Below are 18341 nucleotides of genomic sequence, written 5' to 3' on the forward strand. Positions count from 1 at the left end.
TTCAATCAAGAGAGAATGAGAGATGAGGGCGACTGGACTGACCGTTCGTCGGCGCCTTCGTCTTCCTCTTCGTCTTGATATGACATATCGTAATCATCGACAGGCACTCCTGGATGCATTTCGAGCTTGCGTGCGTGGTCGGTTCTGTGCAGTTGGCTAGAATGAGGATCGACACGTTCATTCAGACCATTGTCGTCGTGGAGGCTGTATTACTGTCAGCAAAGGTGTAGGCTGAATATGGAAGTATTCACCTGTTTGTCTGAAAGGCTGTGACATTCGATTGCCGGCGACCATGGGCTAGTGCTGCCTTATACGTCTTGTCGTCGTTCGAAAGAGAGAGTCCGCGTCTGGAACCATCGGTGCTATAGTTCAGTGGTGAGATACTAATCCACGATGATCATGAATAGTACCACTTACTCCCCCATACTGCCCACCTCCACATCTGCATGGTAGTCGCTCGCGTCCTTGGTCAAGAAACGACGACCGCGATCGGATTCATCGCTGCTGTATTCGAGTAAGAGGCCGATTACGACGATCATGAACGGATGCACTTACGGCTTCGCACGCTCTTCCTCCTCATCCGCAGCAGAGCTGCTCTCCCTGCGCCGCCGGATGTTCCGTTATTCCTATGTCTGGTTTGAGGAAGGACATTAACCGAGCGCGCGGAAAGAGAAGAGCTTTCATCGCCATTAGTGATGGTAATAGCGGGGCCGGAAGAGTGGTCGGTCCTATTAAGAGGACCTTACCTAATTAGAAAACAGTTAGCGGGGCGAACATTGTGGCTTATCTTTGAGAGTCATACCCGATAGAGATAATGGAATTATCGACTGAGCTCGAATCCCAAGCCCCGGGCATGCGATGTGAATCTTCTTTGCTGGGTAGAGGAGTCGGACGAGCTGTTGAGCCACTGTCGGTGCCACGGTGGAATGCTATCACATCGGGAACGGCACAACCCAGCGATTCGGCTGCAATAAAGGAATTGCTGGCCGTTCTTTTACGCCTCTTCCGAGACCCTCGCTCCCCTCTTTCGGGTAGCTCTGCCATGGCTCGGGCTAGAAGAGAACTGTGCCGATTACAAGGACGAAAGCGACTGTTGTCGGCCAGCACAGGCACAGTGTCGCCACAACTGGCTTCTGTGAGATGTAAGGGCCGGTGAAGAGATGTTTAATAGTATGTCGTTGAGACTGGATCCTGGTTGGACCTGTAAGGTTAGAACGCTTGAAGTCCAGATTTGAGTGGTATTCCTGCAACCGGGGCGGACAGAAGGAGGTTTTGTAGTCGTCATTGCTCCAGAAGGAGCTTGAGCAGATCTCTGCATTTGTTTGCTGTGCTGACCTGAAAGAGCTAGAGGCCCGCAGTATAGTTAGTTGCTTGATTGCTTGGACATTGGCCGGCATTGCTCCAGAAGGATCTGAACATACCTCTAAATGCACTTGCTGTGCTGTCCTGACTTCTTCGACAGTTCGCTCATCGCCAGCGTGGGAAGCGTTCTGGACGATGCGGTTAAGGCCGTTGCGGACATCCTTCAAAAAGAGCGCCATTCTCTCTGTTGCTTCCTTGTTGGGAAGTGCCTTCTATAAACGAACGGTTCCGTGGCCATACTTCCCAACAGCCAGCGGTGCATGCCTCGCTAGTGGACATATGTTGGTAGTCTTGCTTGTCGCTGAACATACGACGAGTGTTCTGCGAACGCGGCGCTCAGATGTCTCATTCCGGCCAAGTCGACGCTCGGTTTCGAAGGGACCACCAAGGTATGGGAGAAGAAGGGATGGGAGAGGAGGTTTTGACAGCGGAGGTGATGGGAGAGGAGGTGATGGGAGAGGAGGTAATAGGAGAGGAGGTAATAGGAGAGGAGGTAATAGGAGAGGAGGTGATGGGAGAGGAGGTGATGGGAGAGGAGGTGATGGAGGTCCGAGGCTGAGCGCGAGCAGTACTTGTCGCAGAAGCCAGCTAAACGATTGCAACATCTGCGACGGCAGTCTCCCTTAGGCGCTGGAGAGGTAAGCGTGCATTCGCTGCCAGGTCTGTTGCCGTAACTAACTTCGATACAGCCGCGGGCTGCAAGCCGCCGGAATCGTCATCCGTATGCCGATGGTGTCAGATGGAGGCTGCTTAGTTATGTACGAGTATATCAACAGGCCTGTTGTACTTCGAGGGTTCGCTCGCCTTACAAATTTGTAAGATTTAACCGACCTAGTCGGTTGTGGTGAGGTCCTTGTCTCGCCATCCATTAATTGTCTCGACCCTCGTGTTGCCTTTTCCTACGCGGATAGTGAAGAAGTTGTTCAATCGACAGAGCCGGTTGGACGCGGCTGCAAAGGCCATCTTCCGCAGTTGCGGCATGACGGGTAGCGGGCTGTCGGTCTTGCTCTTCTTGTCATCTCCCTTGTGGCCGTACTCTGCAACGACCGCCGCATATTCCCTGGAAATCTAGTCAGCATAAAGTGGATCTCTGTGGAGCGTTCAAGAACGGGTGCAAAACGTACTGTAATGCCTCGCGGTGCCTTGCCAAATTCTGCACCCGATACTGCTCATCCTGGAACTTAATTGGCACGGTCTTGATGATGTGTTTGTGCCACGCTAAGCCGCGCGACAGGGACCACAACATTGCTGATTAAGTTGCCAACGAAGTCCATCTCCTTTTCCTCTGGAATCTCCGGCCTGTCAAAGTGGTGGAGAGTAGCGATTTCGCTGGATAATATACGAGATCGCCAGTCCGGTTATTAACAACCTCGATGCTCCGGTTGTTGATGGCGCTTTCGCTGGATAATGTACCAGCTCGGCAGTCCGTTCATTGGCGACCTTGGCGTCCTGGATGTTAGTGGAGGCGTGGTCGGAACAGGCGGTTTGCTAGTCCAGTATCCGTTACCTTCGAGTGCCAGATCGCTAGTTCGGGCGTCGGTGGCGTCGATGGTGGTCTGGTAGTGGCAGGTGCGAAGGGAAGCAATGGCAAATTCCCAGGAGGTGAAGCACGACGGCGGGAAGGCAGAATTGTTGGTGACTTCGCCTGCCGTGATGCTCGTCTTGGATGCGTTTGTTGCCGTCGGCAGAGCGGATTTGGGCAGAGCAGACGGCGGTTAAGCTCACGGCGGCTTTGGGCTGAACAGTTTTGGGCTAAGCAGTTTTGGGGAGGTGATGTACGGAAGTCTCACGACCCAGCGCCGCCGGCGCTTACCATTCACTTTGACGGGCGCTGCGAGTTCTCTGTTGCGACGATATGATATGCGCGTAGCGTCCTTCTCTTGCATGTTCATCTGATCTTTTGTTTGATCTCCGCGCTGGGTCTGGGATTGCGAACGCTGAGCGCATTCGATCCAGAGTTGGGTTTGCGCGGTCGGGCACGGCGTGAAAAGTCGATTGGCGATTCGGTGCGCTGTCGCGACGCACTGCGATGTCGCGACCGTGGTCGTTAAGCTCTTGATTGCATATACCAAGTCGTTCACTCTCGAATTCGACTCCTTGTTCTCCGCTGATTGTTCATTAATCAGTATGAATTTTCCCACGTTCGCCGTCGGCTCACCGTCAAACGTACTAGGATCGCGCGTGCATCGATGTGGTTAGCTGCACCCGCAACGTTGTGGACTGACGAATCCGAGGAACTGGTCGGGTCGGCGAAAAGATGCAGTCTTGGTCAGACGCTCCGGAACTGCAAGATTCTGCAGTAACTTGTCTGTAACCTCCGAAAGGGCGAGGAGCGGTAGCTGTACCAGTTTGATTCTGTTGCGGTAAGTCTTTGCGTTTGTCAACGCCTCCCCAAGACAGATGTGTAGTGGACAGTTCGTCGAGTGCTTGCGTTTGTCAACGCTTCCCCAAGACAGGTGTGTGGTGGACAGTTCGTCGAATGCGAGATTAGGAGGAGAGCCCGCGGCGTACAAAAGTCTGAGCAATATCTAGGCCTTTGTTCCTGTTCAACATGCAGCGGTTGTCCGCGAAGGGAAGGGTGGCAATGGAACAGCGTCAGGTGGTGAAGTCGCGAGAGTGTCCCAAACGTCGGGCAATAAAACAGACGTTGCGAGGTTAAGGAGTTGTTCACGCAGCACTTGCTGTCGGTCGTCCATAAGGAGGCGCAGTCTGACCAAGTCGGCGTGGAAACCTGGAGGGATCCTTCCGTACCGTTAGAGTGGGTGCTAAGCAGGGCGAAGATTGTTCTCCGTGTTTACCGCATCCGCCGCCGCAACACCAATTCCTGCTCGCCAGCCTTCAACCACCGCGACTGCTACAATAAGCACGCTCGCATTCGCCAGTGCCAACAATTTCCGCCGCCATGGCCACCACCGCTCTAACCACCTCGCACACCGCCGCTCTGCCGCCGTGGCTATCAACAACCACCACGCAGCCGACGAAAAACGAGACGCCGTCAACAACTCCACCACCAGCGCACACGTCCTCACTACCAGCACACGCTTTCACCACCAACACACGCCCTTACCACCACCAAAAGCAAGAGCGAGAACACGACGCTGAGTCAGAAAAACTGCAAGCAGTTTCCAGCCATCCCGTTGGCCGGACGTTTGACACCGGATTCAGCGTTTCCAGCATCCGTGCGAGTCGTTTGCGCAAGTAAGAGATGTTCGCAGGCCATGCCCTACCCCACACCCGAAACCCGACCAGCCGTCGAAGCAACGTACAGGGAGTGACATCTACTAACACACCTCCGCAGGGCCTTAAACGGAGCCACATCTGGTTGACTACTAACTAATGAGAACACGCCTTTAGCCCTCAGAACAAAAACGAAGGATGCAGCCGATCCGAAGCAGATCGGCCTTAGCTCCGTCGGTCGCAATTTCAGCGTGAATCCGACGCTTTCACTACCACCACTTGTATTAAGCCGTTTCTGCACCACTATCCACACCGACACCGGCTACGCGGTCGGGATCTTCACTGCAGACTAAGAGCCCGCTGTCGCACCAACATTTTGCAGGAGAAACGTGGACACTGTCGACGGGATTGACGACTCGATGGAGGGTTAGACAGGGACAAAGAAAGCCAGCTAACCCAATGCGATCAGCACCAGTAGCAGTGGTTGTGCGCTGGGTGGCGGTTGTCTCGGTGGTAGTTGTGCGCTTTGTTGGAAGCTCGCTGCTTTCAATGTCTGTCTCGTTCTTCAGTTCTTGCTCTTGGTGTTGCTCTCGGTCGTCCCGCAGTCGGTGGTAATGTCGCTGTTGTTGGTGTCGCAGTCGTTTATGCTGGTAAAGCTGGCGATCGGTGTAGCTGTAGTTTGTGCGTTTATGAAGTAGATGTATCGCTCTCTCCCAAGTCTCTTCCTTTCTGCCAAAATTTTCTGCTGTAGCACGTTCTCGTGCTCTGTAGTAGTCATTTAATTCGGTTTTGTAGCTCTCTTTGCGATGAATAGTCGCACTGGCAATGGTGGAGCGGTCGATGAAGGCTTTGCGGTCGGTCGTGGAGTCGTCGGCGATTTAGTAGTTATTCGGACGGTCGGTCGTAGAGCAGTTGGTATCGTGCGTGCACTGGAGACTGTCGGGCTGGTCCTTCAGAATAAGCATATCTAGAGGATTCTTAAAGTGGATTAGTGTCACAACGGCCTTTTCGCAGCTATTAGTTAATTACCTTAGACAGAGCATTTATAGATAATATCTTCTATACTCTCGACTAAATAACATTAAGCCTCTCGGGGTTATAGGTATATAGTGCAGATAAGAGGTAGTAGTTAGAAGATCCAAGAGACGCGTACCCTCTAAAGCAATGTCTAGAGAGATCTTGAAGTGGACTAGTGTACAAATAAGCTTTTTGCAGCTTCGAAGTGTTATACTCTCGTCTTTAAGTAGCTTGTTCTACTCGGGAAACTCTAGTAAAGCTCTTTTAATCTATCGGCCGCGACCTAAAATCGGCTGGTCGAACAGCGGCGAAGCCGTGGGCGATTTTGCGACGCACTCCAGGCTTAGAACGAGGATGCGGTCGGCTGCGCTATGTTCGACCTTAAATTTGGAAAAGAGTTCAGGGACAGTATGTCTAGACGACTCCCAAAGCGGGCTAGCGCAGAGACTCGACGTCCTCTAAGCGAGACGCAAGCCACATCGACGACGTTAACCGTCGAGTAGATCACACAGTCGAAGTAGCACAAGAGGACGGACGAGACCCCGGCATGCACTATCCTTTTTGGTGGCCGACTACCTCCGGAAGAAGCTGCAGCAAGAAGAAGCAACAGCAGGGACAGTTATATATAATTCCCTCGTAAAGTACTCGATGCAACAAAGCCTTCTTAGCAACACACGCGAAGCGACTGGACCGGAGCAACTTACACAACAGACTAAGGAAGCGGCTGTAGTACGCCGCCATAGCAATGAGGAGCCTGCCTAGCAACCCTCCGTCACGACTGCTGCGGCCGCTAGCACCCCGAAGAGGCTTCTGCAATCCTTGTGCACAGAGCACTGCTATAGCAATTAACCGTGTAGCAACAAGCCAGGCGACGATAAGGTCTTAATTGGCCGCAGGACTTATAGCACCGCCACAGCCTGGAGCCAGTAGATGGCCGCCGTCCTCCGGCTAGCACCTCTATTACTACCTGCTCGAGCAACACAGCAGTCAGCTCCAGCACTATGGGACTTGGCAGCACTTCCCTCCCCAAAATGCGGAGTAGAGTCTGCCTCAGCAGCCCGGTCAACAGGGGCCACCAGACCTGTGGCCACAGCGACTGCAGCCGCGACCGTTTGTCCACATAAACCGGGCTTACTTCCCCGAGCTCCGAGCTGTCGGGTGGCGGGTCGCGGGTCGCGGGGTAACACAACAGGGACGACGGTCTATAGCGTCTCCACGAATGCTCATCCTCTCCACGACGACTACGACGACATGCGGAATGCTCACCCTCTCTGCCACGACACGCCAAATGCTGCCCTCTCTGCTCCGATAGGCGAAGCGCTACCCTCTCTACCTTACGACGCTTCCAGTCCTTTACTTTGCAACCAAATGGACGACCTTCACTAGGCATCCCATTGCTGTCATCGGCTCTACTCTACTCATGCCCAGTCTTGCTGTCGCCGGTATGAACCTCGGAGCTTGAAATACTCTGAAATGCATTCCATAACGCTCGCAGGACGGCTTAAGGCTTAAGCCCCACGCACATGCATCAAAAGTCTGCTCCCGTCGACTTCCATCGCATGTTGTTTATCGCCTACCTGCATTTGCTTACATCCCTCCGTGCCAACCATCCGATATCATGCCCCGAACTGCCTACGCGAGCTGTCCAGACAATTGAGCCTCGAGTCTGCGAAAGGCATCGGCCAGGAACCGCAGGAGAGGCTGAAGAGAGCAAGGAATCGAGTGCACAAGTCAAAAAGATCCGACACGTCACAGGCAGACGAGGCGGCGGAAGAGTACATGGAAGATGGCAAGATGCAGCACACCATATCCAGGTCCTTACACTTATGACGAGGATGGACAGGATTGGAAAGATGACTCACGCTACGCCGCGAAGGGCAGCGTAGCGGTGCGTCGGGGTGGATAAAGTGCAGCAGCTTGGCTTCAGCGTCGCCCTCGAAAGCCGTTCTCTGGGACGGGCAAGAATATTCGCTTCTGGCTCCATCCATTCCGGGGTGTGCGCAGTTATGGCCGCCAGATTTTCGATTGGGCTGATGCAACGTCCAGGCAATACGTGTGCTCGACGATCTCCCGTACACGAATGGTAATATGCTTCTCCTATTCCTTACCATCTACTTCGATCTGCTAACATCAACCGCCTGCAGAACGCCAGCGCCACGCACGCACACCTGACGGCCTACGACGACCTCCACCATTAGCTATGTCCGCCATAGCAAGCTCCCCCAAAGGCACCACGCAAGCTCCGGCTCTGAATTTGGACTCATTCGACACTGCATCTATCAAATCTCCTTCAGGGACTGGTTTCACCTCTCCGTCCGTCTACGCCTCCCGACGTGTGCTTGTGCATTAAGAAGAAAGTGTCATCTCTTCCACTGAAATCCGTGTCACAAACCTTCAGTTCCATCTTGCTCGTCGTTATCGTCCTCATTACCCACCTACCGATTTCTTAAGCTCGGCGGGTTTCATTGCGCTCACCGGATAGAATATGGTGTTGTGACCATGGAGGGCAAAGTGAGGATCCAGTTCAAGATTCCTGATGCCTAAGGCACCTTTCCCCAAATACGAGGAACTCTGCCCCCAAATATGAGGTCCCGAGAAGACCCTCGATCAGTAGCGCCTGAAAGCTGCAGCACTACATACATTCATGTCTTCACTCTGCCATGTTATACAGTAGAACTAACACCATTGGCTCCGAAGGGGGGCCTTCTTGCCCGGGAACCGCGACGAGCGACCGGTAAGAGCTCCCGTCTTTTGCTGGCTGCCCTACCCGTCGCTTCCCACCTTAGTGACCTCACAAAGCCAAACAACCGATAGGAGCATTTGTCGCTTCCGCTGGCTACCTTATTTGTCGCTTCCCGGCTACTGTAGTACTTCTCAAGACCTCATCCGTCGTGCGGCCAAAACTACCCGGGTATGCTCTGCGCAACGCCAATTGTCTCGCCTTGACAAACTTCATGCCCATTCTCCGTCAACGACGAAACGAGACGATCATCTGACGATCAAAGGGCGGCCATCGCTGCCGGCCCGCCCGGTCACACCACCAGGAACAAAACGAGACGACTCTCCAAAAATCGACCTGCCGGCGTAAGGTAAGAAACCCTCGACCGTCGATTGACAGTACTTGGTACATTGGAAAGGATACATACCTTCGCGCGGCGGTTTCATGACAGTCAGCCATGTCCAGTTATTGACCATGCAGTGACTGACTTCCACCACAACCATCCCGAGTTGTCCATTCAAGTCGCCTTCAAACCAGAAAAGCGTTTGCGTGCGTTGGCATGATCAGTTGACCACCCGGTCGTGTGAATCCATCGGCGCCTATGCGGGTTGACATGGAGCAACGCGAGCCTGCTTCAAGGGGTGCCGTTGTGGTTGGAAGTCTGCGCCGCATGTTTGATGAGTGGGCACCGCTGGACCGTCTCGACTCCTGTACCCACACAACTCCGCGGATATGGTGCCTCAGGCCACATATCTTTCGTAAATCCCCGAGCTGACAGTTAGTGACAGGCCTGGAGCGTCAGGATTCAAGCGACTCCACCGCCCACCGAGATCTCCTCTCTCCAGGAGAGTGCTACACAAGATGAAAAGACCTGGCCGGCAGCGTTGGAGCAGTTGATGGTGAAGAGGCCTCATCTCCCGACCAATATGCTGCACAACATGGAAAGACCTGGCAAGCCGCGCTGGAGCAGTTCGTTCACGACCCTTTGCGAGTACATGGAGGTCATTGGTGGAGAACCGCACTCGGAGGATGACCCAGACCGCGCCGCCCGTATGAAGCACATCACACGTCGAGGCATGACACATCCTCATTGTGTCCGTCTCGACGAGCCCACCGCATTGATCCCGTTGTGCGCTCAACCACCAAGGCGGCAAAGAGCTGCTAGAATCGACGGATGCGTGGCGAGGAGTGTCGAATAACTGCGGAAGATGAAGGAATATAGGGCCGCTTTGGCGAAAGCGCACAGACTGAGACGACTCCTGCCCTGTGCCTGCCCGTTGCTCCCTGTTACGAGATGAACTCTTGGTTCGTGCCCATAACCACCTAACCATCGGTCGAAGTTCCGCCATCTCCTACAGCCCTCAAAGGCACTGATCCACACCCGGACGAACCTCCCGGCCACATACCAGCCTCTGCATGTCCCGATCACAGATCCGATCACAAGACTTGGACTCTTCCGACGTCCGGCTGTACGACAGGCGGTGTCCTCTGCTATCCACGTTGTCGCGGTGCGTTGCGCCCTCCTACTCGCTGATTCGGAAAGCAGGTTTGTCCACGACATCAACTCACGACATCAACCCACGTCATCAACCAACGAATAGTTCCACCAGCCGCATCGACAGGCTTTGGCTACTTCCGCCCCAGGCCGTCCTTTGAACCCGTGTCCAGAGCCAGAGTCACTGTGCTTGGTATCTCTCGCCGGCGTGGACTGCACCCGGCCTTAGTGCTTCTCATGCGATGCTGGGAAATAACCACTCCACTTTCGGACTGATGATGTTGGAGTGGACATCAACCGGCAAGCATGGAGGGGCAAACTTCGTCGTGTGGAGGTCACAGAGTGGACATCAACCGGCAAGCATGGAGGGGCAAACTTCGTCGTGTGGAGGTCACAGAGGGTTCGCTGCGACTGAACACATTCTTCTCCACCATTATCGGTTATCGTCCAGTTTATAGCCATCAGCTGCAGACTCGGAGAAGCTAATGGTCACCAAACTCGTCTTCAATAGTTCATGGCTACATGGACCGTCAGTCGTCGCTCTGAACACGCCGATGCACTCTGGCATTGTATATTGCTGGGTGGCCGGTGGCGACAGTGAGGGCGTAGAACCACACTCATCTGAATGCGATATTCATGCCTGAGGCATACATATCCTACCAGCGCCATTCTCTCACATCTTCAACATCCAACGTTACCGCTATGCACACGAGGCACGAGATCACATTACGGGCACCGACATGACAGACAGCCACGCGCACGAAATCACGAAACCACGAGCAACTTGACCTGGACAAAATGAAGCAAAGCCACGGAACCGTTCATCCGACCACGAATGCACCCCTTCCGACTCGGTTCGCTGCAAACGCACGCCCTCGACGAAACCTACCCAAATGCACCTCAACCTCTATAGTACCACATTCCTTTCGTAGAGACCCGCGACTGCCTTCAAGATCAAAGACAATATATTGCCTGAGCCGGAGCAGCGTCAGGTACGACGCAGAAGGAAGCAAGCGCTAGGTCGGTTGAGTCGGAGTCCAGATCTGGAAAGGATGGCGATGGCTGCAAGACGTGAGAAATCAAAGACATGGACAAGCATGGGCCGGCCAATGGCCCATCAGCTGGAGCCGACGAATGTTGGGAGCCCAACTGGAGGTTCGACTCCGGCGTGACAGCAAGACACACATATCGACTCTCGGAGTCTAGCGATCAAGCTCGTCCCCCACGTTCTTCGTCCAAGACGGCTCCGCATCGTGACCCATGACTTGCGGCTCAGATGTCAAATGCCAGGGCTCACACAGCTCCGTTGTGGGAGGTTCAATAAACACCCGCCTCCTCCCGATCCGGAAATCGCAGCTCGTAGCTCAAGGCGCCCTATGCACGCTTGCCGTCCAACTAGCATGGAACTTCGGAATGGAGCGGACATCCGGGTCGCGATGCTCCTGGCGTGGCGATGTACGGACGCTGATAAAGTTCGCGCAACGAATGGTTGCAGTGGCCACCGATGAACGGACGCAATGAATCCCGGCAAAGCGCCTCAAGCGGGTCGGCGTCCTCCGGGCGGAGTGTGTCACCGTTGCCTTGCCACCTTTCATCGCTCAATCTCTGGTCAGGCACGCGATCGGGGCACGATTTGTTCCAGGTTGTCACGCCACTATTTGTCGCCGCATCGTTCCCTGACCAAGGCTCAAACCGGAGAGCGGAGACCGAGACTAAACAGTGACCCTCCTTGACCTTCCATTGCCCCTATCCGCCGAAGGGTAGACAATGCAGGCGCCCATCACCGCCGCATTGTTACCAGATCGAGGCTTCATCATGATTCCCAATTTTCCACCAACTTTTCCACCGAGCACTTCTCCGAATACAACAGCGACTTCGGTTCCGAATGCGACAACCTCCTCCCGACGAGGATTGGTCCCATCCAGCAGCCGCCGCGGCACCTCCCCTCCCGCCGCCGAACTCCGCGTCCAGCACCATTCCCCGAGCATTTCTCATCAACGTCTGAGATCCCAGCTTCGATCACGGTCCTAGACAGCATCACCCCTTCCTTCAGTCGGCAGGAGGCAATCTCGACATGTTCAATCGCACCGCCGCTTCACTCCGTGCTGCTCACCACCGGAGCGATGCCGCGTTCAATGCGGACAACGTTTCGGAGGAGCCCACCTCTCCTACGCTCGCCCAACGCCTCAAGACGACGGATCTGCAATGCCTCAATTCGGTCCCAAACCCTCTACCATCTACCATCCCTGCCGATACGGCGGAGCCGACTATCCCCACCATTATCCACCAGCAAGGCTCAATCCTCTCCGACGATCACGGGAGCATGTACACTATGCATCCACCTGCGCCTCCCGCTGGACCTCTACGCTCAATCCGCCGCCCCCGACGCAGAGCCGCATCTTCCCTGCAGTCAACGTGGGACGACATCGTCTCAACCCCTCGCAGATTCCGTCATTTGCAGACTTTCCACGTTCCGGCTCAAGTCCTCCCCTCCGAAGTGTTGACGAACGTCGTGAGAGGAGAAGGATATGATATTCGTCTGGATCCGAGTCGGAGTCTGGTTCCATCTGCTACTGCTACTGCTGCCGTAAGAGGGATCGGCATGGAGGAGGAGGAGGAGGAAGAGTGGGATGGAGTTGTATGGCGGATAGATGGCTCATGTGAACTTCTGAGCGATGGAAGGTGGAAGACAAGGATTCGCAAAGCGAGAGGAAACCGCCTTCTTGACATTGATCCACCACCTGTGGCACATTTCGAGTGAACAGCATATAATCCAAGCCGAAAGAGGCTTCTCCGCCGCCGATCGTGGACGATGACTTGCTTCCGTGGAGGTCGGCAGCTACTGTGCTCGCATCTATGCACGCGATGGTGCGGCTAAACAGCCGGAGGAGACCGTGTTACAGCAGCCAATGGAGGTTGGTACTGCCGCGGTAGGCGAGTCCTCCTGTCTCATCTTCGCTGAGTGGGCGAGAATCCCGCATACCGGTCACCTTGGCTCCCAGACGCCATCGCTGTTGAAGCCGATCATGAAGCACGCCGTCTCGTGGGAGCACTGATCGATGTCTCGGCAGCGGAACAGCATCAGGGTCATTTGATGGAGGCGCTCTCCCTTCAATTCTTCGTTCTCTCCCTGCAATCCCTCCTTCACACCCTTTAATCCTTCGTTCTCTCCCTGCAATCCCTCGCTCACACCCTTCAAGCCCTCGTTCACACCCTCAAACCCTCATCAGCTCCATCGATCCGGCATCATCTTGCATCTCGACATCCTGCTCGCCGCCAAAGTCACCACCGGGAGGCACACATCATCTCGTCCGTGTCATCAAGCCCCACGTCGCCACGGCCGCCTGGGGTAGGACTCATCTCCCGAGACGGCATATGGCATCGTCCGGACGGTCCTCTTCAGGCATCGCCGACGGCAGCAGCGCCAATGCTGAAGAGGCAGATGTGGAACCGTCAATGGCTCCTACGTTGTATTTAGCACCGGGCGTGATGCTTACAGTCAACGAGAAGGACGGACGGCGGCTGGAGGTCGACTGGGACATGATTTGAGCCAGTTGACCCTAGTAGTCCAGCATGGCGGTTTGAGTTGGCTTGAGGTGGAGAGGCTCGGTGGGTGGCTGCTTCATCGGACAGAGGAGAGAGGTTGGAGTCTCGTGGGGATCGCCCTGGGCTGAGAAGGTTAGCTGCTGCTGATGGCTGACAGCGGACCGCCGACACCGTCCATCTGGTCCGAGAAGAGACTTACCCGCCAGGAAGACACCACATTGTGAATGGTCGAAATAACGGGCAGCATCTGCGTGGCGGACCACGATCGATCGGCGTGGGCCAACGCATGATCCTTGCAGCTCGCGACTCCCAGCAACATCAAGTATGCGTGGCTGACCATCTCCGGATCGAGCTATGGCTGCTGCATGGCGAGCACGAGGCGGCAGGAATCCACCATCAATTCCCACCATCCCACCTGCTGCAATAGGTCTGTCCCTCTTCTATACGTCGCGACTGAGAACTCGCGTTAAGCACCAATGGCAGGTCCTCATCCTCCACATGACTACGGTACGATCCCCCCTCAACCCTCTCCACACGCCAACCCCTCCAAGGCCCCAACTCACCTCCTATCCCTCTCAGCACTCCAAACTCCTCATCCTCCAAGACGCCGCCGACAACTTCTGGGTGCCCTGGTACCTCACCTCGGAGCAACTGATCCAACTCCTCCGCATCCTCCAAGTGCAAACAGGCTCTACTCCAGATGTCACGACAACAGGCTCCCCTCCAGACGTTACGAAAGCACGCTCCCCTCTAGACATTACGAAAGCACGCTCCCCTCCAGATGTTACGAAAACCCTCACTCGTCGCAGAACTCCGCATCTGCCTCCTCTACACAGACGACTCCCAGGCATACCAACATTGGCCCTCCAAACGCATGTCATCAGCGCGACCGTGGAACACGCTGCCCGCCCAGCATTCGACTCCCGTGTTCATCAAGGCAACAACGAAGGCGAAGCTCGTCCCACAGCGGCGGCAGACAGCAATACGGCGGACAACACAGCCCTCACACGCCCTCTGCGGAGCTGTCGGACCTTCACGCTCCGCACGGTGCCAGCCGCATCCATCGAAATGCGAACAAGGGTCCTCGGGTGCCATGGGAAAACCTTTTCATCAAGTCCCGGGTGCTTCTGTGCCTAGTCTTGGAGAAGAGCTGTCAAAAACAATGCCATATAGGATAGAGGACGACCACTCTCTCTCCGCAACTCCATCCGACTTCGACATCCTCGACCAGCAAGGGGAAGGATAAGCAGGACGGTGCGTAGAGGTAGACGTAGATTGGATGAGTGGCGGCGCAGGAGGCAGTGCAGGAGAGTCCAGAGCGCGAGGAGGAGGGAGTTGGGCCATGCATGTCGTCAGCGCCCCATGCCTGATTTGTTGCCTGATCACAAGCGAGCGATTTGTCTCGATGTCTACGCGGAGCGTCGGAGAAACTTGGCTCCGTAATCTCGCGTCACATGATCTGCCGTCCCGTGATCTCGCGGTACTCCCGTGATCTCATCTCACTCCCGCGCGTCAAACGCGTCTCCCACATATTTACGATTTCAACCTTCAACCAGCCTCACAACCACGACTTCAACCAGCTTCACAAGCACGACTTCAATCTTCTCAGAACTTACTAGAGCATGGCGCGGATATTTCTTTTCATGGACCCCGTTGCAGGCGATAACGACCCCCAGCACGCCGAAACCCAGCACGCCGATGCCCAGCGCGCCGACACTCCTCAGCACGACGACAGCGAGTACGACGACACCAAGCACATCGACACCGCGCACGACGACACCAATGGAGAGATCATCGTGGCGCACAAGCCTCTCATCCCTCCGGACATGGTCGTGCCGTCCGCCGACGCCCATTCCGCCGACACCGATCCCCTCGACGACAGCAATCCCAAGCGCAGTCCCGAATCATCAGTTGCGGAAGATGAGGACGAGGAGGAGAATGAACACACACCCGAGACGAATGCAGAGATTGCGGCATTGAAATCTCCCAACATATCGTCTCAAGAACACCTTCGCGCTAGGCAAATGAAGAAGTCTGGTCGCCGCGTGGTAAGCAGAGGTACGTTAAGGGGGATGCATCACGATCCAGCAGCACGAGCATGGCTGACGAATTTACAGGGATGAATGGCAAGCGCTCATTGCCACCTGCGGAGGACTCGAATTCTTCTTCCAAGGCGGAGGACTCGACTTTTTCTTCCCAGGCGGAAGAGTCTCCGCCGCGGAAAAAGTCTTGCCTTGACCCTATCTCGCCACCGTCGGCGCCAGAAAAGGCATCGCTTACCTTCACCGTCGCCGACTGGCTGGAGTATGATCCGATGACAAAAAAGGTCCTTACGGCATGGACTTCGGGGTGGATCACCGAGGAGCAGAAGCGATACTGGGAAGGCGATGGTCCGGGCAAGGGCAAGGGCGCCGGGAAGAGCAAGGGCGCAGGCAAGAGTAAGGCCAAGACAGTGCCAACGTACACCTACATCGACAGCGTGTTGCATGAGAAGGACAGTGGGATAGGCAAGCAGCTGTTTGTCTCTTGGAAGCCGACATGGGAGCCGAAGGAGAACTTCGAAAATATCACGGGGTTTGCCCAGTGGCTGGATGATGAGGACCACTGAAAGTGTTGAAGATGGCTCGTGAGGAGATCCAGGAAGCTCGATGGCGTAAAGACATCGTGAGACAATGCAGCCCAGATTGCTCAGCTCCATACGGACTGTGAGAAGGCTTAGCAACGGTTTCAGGAGGGTCGGAGGGCGCTCGACGCTGTCTGAGGCTCCCAAGATTACGTTATCCCGCAGCTTCACCAGATCTTGCTTTCAACCTTCTCTCCTCATCGGCACAGTCCTTCTCCCAGCGCGAGATCAGCACAGCCTGCGCTGCCTAAACTCTGACTGGCTGATGAGAGGTTCGAGCCCGCCCAGCCGCTTGCATGCATCACCCGTTTCACGCGCGTTGATGGCCTCCAAGCCCTTCTAGGAGAGCGTTCGCCGGCGTAGCATACAGGGCACAGTCGGTGCGTTGTTGGGATGGAGCGCAACTGAGAAGGAGGCGGGCTTGACAGCAGAGCGAGGGCCTCCAAGTTGGCACCAGAAAGCAAAATGACGGTGCAGCGATCGAATAGCGAAAGAGTTGACCATAACTCCGCTGACTTCATCTGAGTGGAGGTCATCTAAGTGGAAGACCACCTACAAACCTGCCCTACCCTCAATGTCCTCTACACGTTTCCTCGGCGGATACCACCAGCCAAAACGGTCTATGTCGTCGGCGCAAGTGTGCTATCAGCTTCGCATTCCTACGCCCTCGAGTATACGCCCTCGCAGGCGTACCTTGTGAAGCAAAGAGGTTTCGCCGTCCACCGCCGACCAACCGCACACGATGCCAGTGCACCACCTGACACCAGCGCAGTGAGTGCACGACCTCCTGTGCAGGATGCAGTACGCAAAGCAGACGGGCGCACCGAGTGCTAGCACGAGTTGATACGCCAGAAGTTAGAACAACCCCCATGGACTGGTCTCTTCCGAGTTGAAGAGGTCGCTGGATCAAGCAGCGTGCATACGATCAAGTTACTGTCAGGAAAGGCCACGCAGGGCTGCCGCCATGCTGACCACGTCAAGCGATTCTCAGTATGTACTGGCTACCTCGCTGCCCTCGATCCACCACCAGAGAAACTGCTAGCGCCGAGCACGCTCCGACCGTTCAAACCGAAGGACCAGGACCGCCAAACGAGCTGATACACCACCACCGGAAAGATGCTCCAAGAAAGTAAGAGAGCAGCATTTAATTTGATGGAGCATCTCAGCGATGACCGCCAGAGGCATCTGGCCATTGTTTCACTTCTTTATGCATGACGACCTCAACGGCGGTTAAGGGGTACAGCGTACCTCCAACAATTCACGGCTACCACACCGGCATTAGCGCTGACGAGGACGACGACTTAATGGATGATGAGTAAATGGACTGGTTTCCGGGATGGCATTCCTGACGTACCACTTTACACGCCAAGAACTTTGTATATACCTTCGTCCTTCCGACACCTCTCAAAGAGACAAACACATGCGCACCCCTTACCTCTCTTTCTGGATGCCATTCTCAGCGTGGGATGATTCCTGCTGAAGGACAACTCAAGAAAATCTCGTGTTGGTGTCATCAACCCAAGGCAACGATGAAGCATCAGGAGCCAGGCGGTCGGCAAGAGCTTCACCACGTTGGCAGGGTCCTGCAAGCACATCACCATCATCCAGAAGACGATGCGATGAGTTTTGGGCCCGACACAGTGCACGACCCAGTGCCCGACACAGTGCCCGACACAGTCCTCCGGCAGCACCCAATCACTCTCGAACACGCCAGTCTCAGTCGGCGTCTAATCTCTATCCACAGTCACGATCGAGTTGTGCCTGAGCCTGGCTCGGCCGCGGGCTATGTTACACTGGCCGAAAAACTCCGACTCTGAAGGCAACCTGGGAATTGCTGCCATCTCGCCACACCCTTGCAGTCTGAAGGACAAAACGACACTGGTCTTGGGATGCTTCACAACGAACAGGTAGCTGGACCATCGGGATCAGGTGGGACACTGGGTAGAGCATGGCCTCTGGCACCATTTCAGCCGCTGGCTTCGAGAATGACGAGGCTTCGTGATCAGCACGTGGTCCGTGGTCGCTCTCTTGAAGCAGCTGGCGAGGTACACCGCAGTTGAGTTCTGCAATGAGGGCAGCTCAGCACTCTTGGCTTTCGAGCAGAGATCGGTCACGATTCGGGTGTAGGCTTTCATTATCGTCTTGGCATCGACGATGTGTCTCATCTCGCCTGAATTTACTATCCACCCGTGCCGCCGCATGCTCCGTCATTTCTGCTCCGAGCTCAGATCCGACCGTCGAGGACCACTCAACCATAACGCTGCGGTGCAAGCAGTTTGGAGTGGCAGACGCTGCCCATCGCCTCCCGTGTCTACATCCGCAGCCGATTATCTGCCTTCTCAATTCAATGGAAAGAGAGAGAGAGATAGAGAGAGAGAGAGAGCGGTAGAGCACTTGGGCGG

The 18341-nt window shown here is 55.2% G+C and overlaps 4 protein-coding genes across 4 annotated transcripts; 2 read left to right on the forward strand and 2 right to left on the reverse strand.

The window, feature by feature from the left end:
• Positions 1–5: 5 nt before the first annotated feature.
• Positions 6–539, reverse strand: MYCGRDRAFT_98014 (uncharacterized protein; the record flags this gene model as incomplete). The annotated part of the gene is made up of 2 exons (XM_003846929.1): positions 6–204; positions 418–539. 2 exons carry the CDS (start codon positions 537–539, stop codon positions 6–8), a joined length of 321 nt encoding a protein of 106 aa, XP_003846977.1.
• A 1654-nt stretch (positions 540–2193) lies between these two features.
• Positions 2194–2608, reverse strand: MYCGRDRAFT_98015 (uncharacterized protein; the record flags this gene model as incomplete). The annotated part of the gene is made up of 2 exons (XM_003846928.1): positions 2194–2422; positions 2487–2608. The coding sequence occupies 2 exons, from the start codon at positions 2606–2608 to the stop codon at positions 2194–2196; spliced, it is 351 nt and encodes a 116-aa protein (XP_003846976.1).
• Positions 2609–7079: 4471 nt separating this feature from the next.
• MYCGRDRAFT_98016 (uncharacterized protein) lies at positions 7080–7906 on the forward strand (the record flags this gene model as incomplete). Its single annotated transcript, XM_003846871.1, has 4 exons — positions 7080–7331; positions 7400–7444; positions 7603–7639; positions 7851–7906. The coding sequence occupies 4 exons, from the start codon at positions 7080–7082 to the stop codon at positions 7904–7906; spliced, it is 390 nt and encodes a 129-aa protein (XP_003846919.1).
• Positions 7907–11844: 3938 nt separating this feature from the next.
• MYCGRDRAFT_98017 (uncharacterized protein) lies at positions 11845–15924 on the forward strand (the record flags this gene model as incomplete). The annotated part of the gene is made up of 7 exons (XM_003846872.1): positions 11845–12408; positions 12602–12700; positions 13474–13638; positions 13896–14363; positions 14490–14570; positions 14993–15374; positions 15434–15924. 7 exons carry the CDS (start codon positions 11845–11847, stop codon positions 15922–15924), a joined length of 2250 nt encoding a protein of 749 aa, XP_003846920.1.
• Positions 15925–18341: the final 2417 nt, after the last annotated feature.

Source organism: Zymoseptoria tritici, chromosome 20, assembly GCF_000219625.1.
Source record: "Zymoseptoria tritici IPO323 chromosome 20, whole genome shotgun sequence".
Classification (NCBI taxonomy): Eukaryota; Fungi; Ascomycota; class Dothideomycetes; order Mycosphaerellales; family Mycosphaerellaceae; genus Zymoseptoria; species Zymoseptoria tritici.